The 12,537-nt window shown below is 38.0% G+C and overlaps 1 protein-coding gene across 1 annotated transcript in view; it reads left to right on the top strand.

Annotated features, from left to right (window-relative positions):
* The window catches only part of GRIK1 (glutamate ionotropic receptor kainate type subunit 1), a 103,153-nt gene that overhangs the window by 55,050 nt on the left and 35,566 nt on the right, over window positions 1-12,537 (top strand). Inside the window, exons 9-10 of the mRNA XM_086620450.1 lie at window positions 11,233-11,340; window positions 11,959-12,003. Coding sequence (XP_086476576.1) covers window positions 11,233-11,340; window positions 11,959-12,003 — 153 coding nt within the window. The remainder of the gene's footprint in view (window positions 1-11,232; window positions 11,341-11,958; window positions 12,004-12,537) is intronic.

The following is a 12,537-nucleotide window of genomic DNA, read 5'->3' as shown; positions in this document are numbered from 1 at the left end:
ACACAGAAGGCAACAAGATGGGTGGACTTGGTCATACAGGGACTACTACGACTGTGTATCTTTCAAGCCTCTGGCTCAACTTATTTGTAATAATTCTTCTGAGTGAAGATGATTCAGTGTGTTAGTAGCTTGCTAGCCCATGCTTGCCTCCAAAACCAGCTGCATGACTACCTCACCTGAGCGGAGAGTGTACAAATGATTTACAAACTCCTATCTGTCCTGAGTTATCTGTTATATACACACTCATTCTATACCTGGTTGTTCTACAATAAAAAAGCAGCAGATTTCTCTGTTCTCTCACATTTTTAGTGCTGTTTTGGAGCTCTGTGATATTGTGTGTTTTTTTGACATATTAATGTTTAAAAGTTTATATCCTTTAAATCTCTTAACTCTTTGACATTTACCCAGCACTTTGGATGGATGGTGGATCTCATCCTGATCCACCAGTGCAGGGAAGATCCTGCCAGGCTGTTTTTACTCTTGGTATGAAGGAAACAAGCAACCATCCTCAGGACTGCTAGATTTCCTGAGAAGTTCCAATGCAGGGAACAGAAGACGGAACTAATGAGTTGAAGATGGCATGACCGTGTCCAGATCGGTTTTGCCCAAATTTGATGAGCTGACTAACGTTTTGAGAAAAGGGCAGGAACGTACAAAGTCTTGATTAATTGGTATCAAATCACAGGATGTAATTTTCAGGGGATTCTTGATAATAACTAACTAAATCTAAAGCAAACATAAAACATCATTGGGAGAAGAAAGAACTGAAGATTCTTCATTACAGGAAAAGTACGTATTTAAAATAAGACAGAAGGGAAAGCAATCCATCTGGGGAAATATTAATCTTTTTTTTTTTTTTATTTAAGATTGGCAGCATCTCCAAACAAAGGAGCACAAAACATCTTGCAAGAGAACAGAACATTTCTTTTGTTTCACAGTCCTTTATTACTACCAAAGTCAAGGTGTAAGAGTATTTTCATGGGACTAAAAATTTACAGAGTGGAACAAACCCAGAAGTGAGCAGTACAAGACTCTGGACGTCAGAAGTCACCATTTCCCCTGCTGTCTGAGGAAAGATCTGTCTATCAATCACTTGATCATTCTGGTGCGCAGATATCTCTATGCATGTGACTGAGGAAAGATGATAATATTCAGCTCCAAAACATAAAATAGCAGCTCTTGTCATGCATCTTTGTCATTGTGCTTTAGTATTGAGCCAATTACAGCATCTGTAAGTACTGGCTGCATTTACTATCTGGGCTCTGGTGCAGCAATATTTAGCTAATCCAAAGAAAAGCAGTTATTTACTTAGGTAGGACTTATCTCACTAGATAATTTGATATTATAATTTGATCCACACTCATTAAAATACACATTTTCCTTTGTTTTTCTTTTTAAAAACTTACTTCTTGTCCATAAAGTAATGGATGTATTTCTGATACAAGCCTATTATTGTCTCTTACTTTGAACTGAAAACTCTTAATTAAAAGAGCAAGCAAAACAACTGCTAGACTTGCATCCCATGATGATTTATTAGAAAATAAAGGTCAGCTTTCCATGAAGATAATGTATGGCTGAGGTTGATGCCAATAGGGATCCCTATTCTGAAATCAAATTTCAAGTGGAAAATCACTAAATTTCTGCAATGATCTAGGCACAGATTACAAAACAATGGTCCTAGAACTTGCATACTAAGAATAAATACATATTGAATTGATCAAAAATTATCTGCAAGGTTCTGATATCTAAAATCAAAACAAAAAATCTGACAAAAAGATTATAGATTTTTTCTTCCATTCCTTTTTTACTTTCTTAAATATTACTTGAAAAGTAGATTTGTTTATAAAAAATGAGCAAGGATTACTATAAAGTGATTTTGTCTGAATGTATATAGGATATATTTATATTTGCTACACAAAACCTTTTTTCAGAACATATTTTAAATGTCCTGACCTTCTAAAAGTGCTCATCATTTACTCTGCACTGATATTTCTGTTTAAGTGTTAGTTCATGGCCTAAACTATATGCTACTTATTTGTATTGGAAAAGCTCCCAGGAGCCCTAGTCACATAATCGTCGAGCCATTCACTGTGCACAGTCTTTGCTCCAAAGAGCTTACGAGATAACTGTTAGATGCAGATGATTTATGTTTTGGAGCAGTTTACTGTCATTGAAACAATCTGTTCCTCAATCACGCAACCTCCTACTCTCTGAAATCTGTATTTGCTAGCACTTGGTACCATTAGCTCAGGTGGAAATGACACAGTGACTTTAACCACATAAAGCCCCCACAGGCTCCTTGGCACCCCTGTTGTTCAGTGGGTCAATGTCACTGTAATAGGACAACAGCTCAGTTGGGCAGGACATTTCCCACTCAAGATGCTCAGTGGGAACACCGAAGCTCTGGCTTCAGCTCCTGCCTCTGCCATGGACTCTGTGCAGCCATGAGTGAATCACTTCAGGCCAGCTCCGAAAACCATACCATGATTACCTGAGAGGGTAAAACTGATCATTGCTTGGTAGGTACTTCCAACATGCTGACATGATCAGGCTGTTCACCATCCATCCTTATAGCTACCACGTCACTCTAAAACAAAAGCAGCAGGACCTAAAATCTAGGTGAAGAAGTCCTGTAGCTGGAAATTCTGTGATTGCCCTCTGTAAAGATGGATGACAGTTTTTGTCTAGTTACCGTATTTAGTCTGTTAGCTATGTTGAACAGAATTTCTCTACATGCTATCTCGCCTATACAAGTGGTATCTTTTACAATGGGATCCAATCCCCATTAACACAGTAGTGTAAAGTTATGGTTTCCAAGTTCATAGTCAACAGTAATCCTACCCAGATGCTTCAGTGACAGTCATGTTCGTGTATGGTAAGATAGACTCTGCTCTTACTAGGAAGAATAACTGGCAAGGTTTGACCTTCCCTTCTGACTCTTCACGCCCACTCCCTCATCACTGGTATTGATATAAAGCAATCTGGTAGGTGAAAGCTTTAAAGGAACTCAATGGCTTTTCAAACATATGCTCTAAAATGAATCCACCTAAGCCATCATCCTCAAGTGTTCAGGGATCATTTCTCAAATTTGTCACACCAAAAACCTTTCGTATGACTACCCCTGAACATCATTAAGCTCAACCACTGCTCTGGAAATGAGTGCTCTTGAGTAGCTCACAGTACAGACTGTGCCTTTCCTAAGAAATCCCCTTTCTCTGTTTACCCACCATTTCTCTCTCTTATTTCAAGGCAGGAGTGTGCTCAGTCTTATAACAGCTGCCTAAACCTCTTCCTAAGAACAAGCTTCCCTCATATCTCCTCTTTTCCATTCCAGTGCTGCTTAGTAAAAGCCTGGGATTGTACCACTCCTGGACCTCTTCCGAGTAAAGGCACTATGAAGCATCATGGTTTTCAGTGTGGTAGATAAAACCCTGTAATGGTGAATGCTGAAATTCTTTTTGTTACATCTGTTATGCTAGATTTGGACCAGGATAATGGAAAAGTCATACACTAACTCACTATATTCCATAATCCTTGAGGATCTCTTTTAATAAGAGGATTAATTGTAAGAGCTGATAAGTTGATGTGTGGCTCAGAGCACATTATGATTCCCACTGTAACTAGAAGTAATATCACTGTCACTAAAATCTATCAGTTCTCTCTGCAATTCTAATAAAGCAGGAGCTTTTCTTCCAAAAGGAAAGAAAACTAAAGGAAAATTAAAGTAAATTTTCCTTGGTCTTTACCATTTTGGTTAGTATATAGTGGTATTGTTATTTATGGTGTTGGAAGATTTTGTTGTAGAAAAGTGATCTGTGATATTCTGAGCATGTGGCCACAGTAGGTTTAGGTATATCTGTGTTTTACAAATTTTTCAGATATCTGGTTTTGTAGTCAAGAAGCAAAAGTTTGGAGTGGGGGTAAAAAAAACCCAAACCCAACAGGAGAAAAAAGAGCTCACTCGCTGTCTTGTCCCTTGCCGTCAAGCAACACAATCGATGTCCTCTATATAAGTGCATTAATCATTGTCAATAATTCTGTACCCATCAGGGTTCTGCTCTGTTAATAAGTCTAAAACCAAATGGAGGAGACATCATTGCTCACCTCTGCATTTGGATGTCAATTAGCACCACAGCCCTCATCAGAAATTTTGGATTATCAGTTTAAAACTAAAGTAGATGTTCATCTTCTTTATAAGCAGGTGACGCTGACTAAACAGAACAGTTCTGTCACTCTGGTACACCTATTACGCACTTTGAGATCCAGATACGTACTTATCTGCCACCTTTTCTTAAAAGCTGAAGGATGCCATACCTGAAGCGGCACAGGGGCACTAGCACTTGCAGAGGTTGCTTTGCTGTCGTTCGCTGTAGATTGCTAATGTTTAGCTGAAGTAAAACATCCTAGTGAAATGGTGGCTAAAGGAAATTATGATGTAAAGTCTCTCTTCAGGACAAGACTGGTTTCCTTTCAATTTGCTCGTTTTGGTAGACCAGCGCAGAAGCAGAATGATTTTCCTAATCTCAGTCCAAACACATAATGCATTCATGTAAGAGGATATATAGGTCCAAAAAGACTATGATGTTAATGTGTGTCTGCCACTGTGCAATGGTAAATGAGCAAACATAATTTGGGGAGTTGAATATGAATACTAATGCTTCCTGAATTCCAGGTCAGATGATTGCCAATAATTTTTTTCTATTATTTCATTCATCCTTAAAAAAAAGAAAGAAAAATAATGGCATGATGGTGCTGTAAGTTAATACCTTTTACTTCATAACTGTGGTTAATTAGAAATGTACATTAAATCAATAACTGATGTCCAGTTTTGCCCAGCAACTTCTGATAATAAATTAACATACTATAAAACCAAGAACTAAAAATACGAATATATCTGGCCTAAATATCCATCATTAAAAAAAAAAAAAGAAAAAAAAATCAGGCTAATTACTTGCCTTTGTAAGTTACCTTTATCATGATTGGGAAAGCAACCTACCAAAGGTCAAGATAATCCCGTTGACAAAACTGGGCAGACAGGAAAATATCCTTATCTGCCATTAGACATCACTCTGGCTTCTGAATGTATTTCTCCCATACTGAAGAGTCCAGCTAACCAATTTCTGTTCCAAGCTCCCATAAAATCTGTAGAAAAACTCTGCTGATTGCATGCCTTTAGGATAAGGTTTTAAAAAGTTGAAGTTACACATAAACGACAAGGTGGGGGGGGGGGGGGGGTGTGGAGGGAAGAGACAAAGAAATAAAAAATACAGAGACAATTTTACAAAATAAATAACTAAATATGGCTCATTGTCTGCTTTAGGAATTTCTCAAGTCAGTTGCAGTAGGAGTTTTTTTGTGTGCCCAGGTGCATTTGCAAGGCTTTTGAATGAAAAAAACTGTCATTTAGCATTGCACTTATATCCAAGAATAGTCTTCACATAAGATGTTGTTTATCATCAATTTATGATACTTTCATAAACAATAACTCAGGCTTCAGTGGCAGACACAAAGTGTCTGAATATCTTGCACTAAGTCAGGCTTGAGCTTGGTATTGTGCAGGGTTTTGGAGCTGAAAAACAGAACTGTTCGTTTTCTGCCACAATACTATAATAAAATAACTTTTCTTCTTTATCAACTCCTTTTGGCTATGTTTTTTAAGGATTTGTGAAGAGTTATGACAGTTTCCATTTATATCATTTGAAGTAGATTCAATAGGTACACATATTTTGTAAGCGATATAGTCACAGGTTTATTTGCATTTGGGGTGCGTATTTGTGTCTCAGGTGTTTTCTTCTAACATTAGCTCCAGACATATGTTCAAAATGGGGGGTCGTATTTTTTGAACAGTGGGAACAATTAAAGGTTAAAACTTGAGTTTGAAACTCTAAAGAGATTGCTTGATTACTTAGAAGTGGAGGTCTAAGGAACAGGTTCAGAAAAACTCATTTATTTCATAAATTATTGGAATAAGTGGAATATTAATAGAAGAGTGGAATTATGAAATTATGAATTATGCACATTCTGAAACATTATTAAACATAATATTTTTTAAAGTTAAAATAAGATTATGGCTTTGCATGTTTGTGTTGCCAGGGCATTTTGTACACCTTGAAAAGAACTTTAAAAGATTTAAAGTTTTCTCATTTGAGACACAACTATCCAGTATCTGTCACTGCAACACTGGACTCAGAAGGAGAAAATAAGCCATAGGCAGATAAATGGTTAAGTAAAATATTTGGATAAAGATATATTGAGTAAGAAAAAACAAATATATAATAAAAACACAATCAGTTTTTCTGAGAAAGTTTAACACTTTCGTGTGCAGTAGTGCAATACAGTATCTACAAAATCAGCTATATCCCATTGAGGCTATATCATAAAGTTGAATATTTACTCAGTCAATGTGCTACATACACTGTGCATTATAATTTCTTGATCTAGTTATATCTTGCTAATACAAATCTGGAAATATAAGTGAGGTCCGGTAGAGACAAAAAGAAACAGAATATGAAAGGTACCTGTTGTTTTACCTTAATAAGTCCGGTAGCAGCTGATCTAATTGATTCTGTGGTTGAACTGTTGATTGGCTTTGACTGAAACTAAGGCTGCTATAGTAATTGACTCAAGGTGATGAAGTGGAAATTGATATAAAGACCATATGATGGTGGTGTGAATTGATAGCAAGCTTCTGGAGTGTTTGCTCTTAGAAGCTGAGTCAGCTTCATTTTTCAGTTACTATAATTTTTGATCAATACATTTATATGGAAAGCTATATTGTAATTCAAATATTTAACCCCAGATGTCAGTTTGTAATTTACCCACAATCTTATTTTTTTAAATTAGTAAAAATAGAAAGTTTCACATTTTAATTAGGTTGCTCTGGATACGTTTGCAATGTCAGGTACCTGACAGTCTTCAGAGATGACTGAAGACTTTACGGTTGGACTTGATGATCTTAAAGGTCTTTTCCAACCTAAATGATTTTATGATTCTATAATCTGTTCTACCTACTGCCTTTTCAATGTTTAATAAGACAGGGTCTGAGTAGCTGCTGGTCCTGTATGGTTTGGTTCTCAACTACCAATTGAAATCAACATATTGGGTTAATTCCTCATTTTGTTTAATCAACAGAAAAAAAATCCTCAAATGTTTACAACTTAGAAATAGGAATAAAAATTATCTGATAAAAGACAGTATTGAATACTGTGAGACCTTATTTTGAACACTGCCCTGCCATTGCAAACCAAACACCCAAAGGAAGAGCTTTTCCTCACAGTTCTGTTGTCAGAGGCAACCTGCAACCTTGCACAAATGAGATCTAAGACAAAGAAAGGATGTTACAAACAGCAGCCACTGAAAATCACATTTTTTAATTAAGCCGCAAGCTATACTCAAAATTATACAAACAAAATCGAAAATACCTTCTCTCTGTAAGAGTTTCAAATTGTGCCCCTAGTTCTTCTAATATTAAGGCAAGGACAGAGTGCAAAAAAGCAATTTCTTTTGATGAATTATATGATTAGGTTCCGATTCAACTTTTATTATATCCTGTAACATTTAACACAGAGTGTCACTAGACACATTAAAATTGCTATAAATCTTGCGTATAAAAGCATGAAATCTCATTGCTGTGTTAAATAGTTGTGTGGTTGCTGGCTGTTCAGGAAGTTCTACTTCATTTCTGTTCCTTAATTGCATTTGAGATCTGTGCAACTGCTGCCTATTCTGTTTGCCTGAACACAGTGCCTAATAGGTGCTCACGTCCTTGGTTTACCTGACAGGCATCTAGAAGTGGTGGTATGCAGCTATGATTTTGGAGCAATGATACATTTCACTGTCTTTGCATGCAGCAGACGTTTGTGCTTTAGGACTCAAATGATATTAGAAGCTTGGAAATTTTACCATTGTCATGGTTTAACCCCAGACAGCAACCAAGCCCCACACAGCCACTTGTTCACTCCCCTCTGGTGGGATGGGGTGGAGGATCAGAAGAGTAAAAGTGAAAAAAACTCACGGTTTGAGATAAAGACAGTTTAATAGGGAAAGCCACGCACACAAGCAAAGCAAAACAAGGAATTCTTTCACTACTTCCTCTTAGTAGGTAGGTGCTCAGCCATGTTCAGGAAAGCAGGGCTCCATCACTCATGACAGTGACTTGGGAAGACAAATGCCATCACTCCAGACATCCTCCCCTTCCTTCTTCTTCCTCCAGCTTTATATGTTGAGCATGATGCCACATGGTATGGAATAGCCCTTTTAGTCAGTTGGGATCAGCTGTCCCGTCTGTGTCCTCTCCCAACTTCTTGTACAGCCCCAGCCCACTTGCTGTTGGGATGGTGTGAGAAGCAGAGAAGACCTTGATGCTGTGTAAGCACTGCCCAGCAATAATGAAAACATCCCTGTGTTTTCAACACTATTTCCAGCACAAATCCAAAACATAGACCCATACTAGTTACTGTGAAGAGAATTAACACTATCCCAGCCAAAATCAGCGCAACCATAGACTTTAGAACGTCTAGGATGGACCATAGGTTCCTAGCTCATCCTTCTCTTTGTTTGTTAACGAAAACTTTTGTTTCTGATCCGGGAAAAAAACATCACCTGTCCATCTAGATGTGCTGCTCACGCAGGTGCCACAACCATCTTGAAGTCAGAAGTTAATTTATGCTCACTGTAACCAAACCCAAATGTTTTATTTCTATTTAGAATAAAATAAAATAAATAAAATAAAAACCCAGAAATTAAATTTAAAGTTCAAATGGTATTTAAAGGGTGTGCCTCACAATTAGAGTCTGAAAAAACCCTTCAACGTTTAAGTTTGACTCTTCTGAGAAACACTCCCTGACTGTTTATAATTTAAGTCAGGTTTGGGTCATTATTTCATGGTCTAAGTGGGATTTAGTTACACAAAGGCTATATGTGCTTCTCTGCTACCTTGAAATTCAAGCATACACCTATGCAGCTTGTAATATCTTTTCTTTCCGTTTTTTTTTTAGTGTAGGGGTAGAAACGCCGATGTCTATTTTCAAAAGTGAGCTAGCATTTCACCATATAAATCTTTTTTATGAGAATGGAGATGTAGGCTCCTGATACCACTTCCAAAAATAACATATTGGTTCCTTTATTCAAGATCATATCACGTTAGCAGGGAAACTGAGCATCTGATATGTAATCAATAAATGCAAGCGTTTCACAGAAGCAAATTGCCCTCTAAGGAGGAATTGATCTCTAAAAAAATGTTCCATCTTTATGAATAAGAGATGGAGGTCATGTCAGAGTAATAAAAAGACAGACTGGAAAAGATATATTATGAAATGAAATGCATTCATATGTGTCTCTTCCTGCTATCTTAATTATATCAGCATACAAAAGTGTTTCACTGCTTACAGCTGAGATTTTCGTATGTGCTCATGTCGTTAATATGGAAAGTCTCATAAAAAGTTTGTTGCATTTGCACTTTTTCATTCTTTTGTTACTTAAGCATGCTTAGAAGTCCTACTATATTTCCACAAAATTCTAGATACAGTAGATTTGTCTGAGACACATGGTGATAACATCCCAGCATGTGAGATTAAATCCTGCAGATTCAGAGCTAGAATGTAGATTTAAGAGGAAAGGGAGACACCGTTCTGTAAGTCCGCTGATTTTTAATGCAGCTTTCCTTATGTCATCCATCTACAACAAATTAAGTGAAGCAAATAACAGTGCGCAGCAGAAAAGCTTGTAATTTAAGAATTATATGGCTGACACACATGAAGAAACCACCATCATTTATCATCAACCTTTCTTGTATCTTTGAAGAATTTAATCTAATGTAGGAGCTCCCAGAAATAGATTACAAAAATCATCTGCAGTTAAAATCCATCAAGTACTTTCTTTTATAGATAAGCTTCAGCTTTGGGGAGAAAGTGGGGGCTGTATGAGAGACAGACAGATCTCATTTAAAAGAAGGTGAGCTTCCTGGGAAGCCTACAAGGTACAGAAAACTTAAATGGCAGAGAAAGTTAGTTCTGCACATTGATCCTGCTGCACCAAAGAAGCATTCCCCAGCACAGGGGGTCGTCATGGCTCTACAGACTGATGCTCAAAGTCCACCACTTTAACTTACTCCCGATGCCAATGTTTAAAACAAGGATTAATTATGATAGAACAGTAAAATGCTACCCAGACCAAAACTGATCATATTCAACTTGTATGCTGTCCTTCAAACACATATATAAGACTCACGTGTACCTTGCACTACAAAGTTTTTATTAGGTCTCTGTGACTGGCCAAATTTTTCCTCAAAGCCTGCTTTTAGAGCCATCATCAGGGTGCCATCAACATCTGTGAGCACAGGCAGGGGCAGTGCTCCTATTAGGAATGATACACCTCATTTGCTTACTTGGGAACTTGTGTCTTCTTCCTTGGTGATGAAAACTGAGTATGGATTAGTGAAACAATTCAGGTGGGATTTGCAGCAAAATCCAAGGACATTAGCAGTCCAATGCTGATGGGAGAGATTTAACCACAACCTGTCCAAGAAACCAAACAAGAATGACAAAAGCCCTTCCTTCATTTATATCTTTCTGGAAAAATATGGATTTCTGGGCTCTGAGTAGCACAGACAGTATCTATCATACAAGACTAGGAAATGCAGAACTGAAGTGTTGAGAAAGCTTTGGTGATTTGGGATGATTAGCCATCTCTGTTTTTTAAAGACCTTCTGGGGACTCCCATTCAGCACTGATTGCCATTGGTTACCCATTTGTCATGGAGAGCTTAAAAAGTCCCTTAAAAGGCTGGGGTAAAGAGGATCACTCCAGCGAGGCTGGTGGATTTAGACTGTCAGGTGCCAAGGTTCAGACCCAAAGCTTGGACAAGGCAAACTCATTGTTTAATTTCTTACTGAATTGTTATGCTGCCCTGTCTTTGGGCACGTGTAATACATATTTTATTCTCTCTTTCTCTCTCTTCCGTATGTCTTTTTATATACGGTACTAGACATATGTAAATCTATATATAAACTCACAAACTTGTGCGTGATTTTAAAGTACAAAACATGTTGAAGAGAAATTAGAGAGCAAAAAATTTGAAGAAGGAGATTTTTATCAAAGTAAAAAAGCCACATACGTTTAAAACCTATTTGAAAGTGATTCAATGCTATGGTTAATTTAAAATACAATATTTGTTATGGCTTCAGAGTAGTTCTGACTAATTGTTACAGGAAAGAGTGTTTTTGTGTTCCCACAGGCACGGTGGGATGGCCTGACAGGGCGCATAACCTTCAACAAAACGGATGGGTTGCGGAAGGATTTTGATTTGGACATTATTAGTCTCAAGGAGGAAGGAACAGAAAAGGTAACCAGATCTTTTGTAAAACAATGACAAAAAGCTAATCTGACAAGGACATAGGAAAGTCCATTCTCCGCAGCTTGAATCTCCTGTGCTTGGGGTAAAAGCCACTATTTGCAAGATTATTTCATTAACTAAGATTGTTTCGTTATTTTACAATGCGCTCCTTGACTTGCAGAGACCATAGGCAAGAGCCTAAAGGCACGGATTCTTCCGGCCATGTTTCATGCTAGCTGGATGGCATCCGAACCCCACTGTCGCCAGCCAGGGCCCCTGCTGGAGACTAAGGGCGACCTGGGAGGACCCCGAGGGAGGCATGATGGCCTTGCCTCTGACTTCAGCCAGCAAACAAGGGCTCCTGAGGGGCACCCTATGGCTCCCTCCACCACCGCTTAGGAGGTGGTTGCTGTGGGCGTCCAAAAATCTGTAATGCAGGTAACACCACCAGCTCACATCAGCTGGAGACAGCGTTGTCCCTTGCTCTGCGTACACTGGCTTGACTCTGAATGATAATTGCTGATGAGTTAATTGAGACTTTAAATGTAATTGCTCCCACACAGGTCTCCAGACTGGTTTTCTTTTCATTTTTAATGAAGCACTCTGTTTATTTTTCTCTGTACCAAGGCTGCTGGCGAGGTTTCTAATCATTTATATAAAGTGTGGAAGAAGGTTCGTACACAGACAGGTGATGCGAAAAACCTTTGGGCTGGGTCTTCAGACTCATCCTTTGGGTTTTGACAGTGACTCTCATATTGCAGTTTAGAGACAACAGTCTATCTGACAGTATGAATTTTTCTGGCAGAATACACTTCATCCCAACTTGAGACACTGTTAATTCCAAATAGTAAAAAGATCTTGTCAGGATTCAGCTTTTAAACCAAAATCTTATTTTTAGTTATTGTTTTATTTCTTGGGAGCTGTGCCTTTCCCCTCTTTGAGTAGCGGCTCCTGGCTGCCGCAAAAGCAGTCCTTTTCTCAGCTGTTAGCCTTCCTGATTCACCTAAGATTCACCATGAGTGGTAAATTTACACCATTTCAAATGTGTACTAGCATCAGCAGCAAGGACTGCTTTAATGTGCAGAGCTGGGGTTTTTTTGCCTCCCACAAAACGTGTACTGTGCAGGCAACGTTGGAGCATTATTGACTCAAAATCTTGACAAGTGTGTTATTAGCTCCTTACAGAAATAATATAGATGATTAAGT

Source organism: Tauraco erythrolophus, chromosome 1 (genome assembly GCF_009769465.1).
Source record: "Tauraco erythrolophus isolate bTauEry1 chromosome 1, bTauEry1.pri, whole genome shotgun sequence".
NCBI classification, from domain to species: Eukaryota; Metazoa; Chordata; class Aves; order Musophagiformes; family Musophagidae; genus Tauraco; species Tauraco erythrolophus.
Note: the sequence above shows the minus strand (reverse complement) of the source record. Positions and strands in the feature narration are given on the sequence as shown.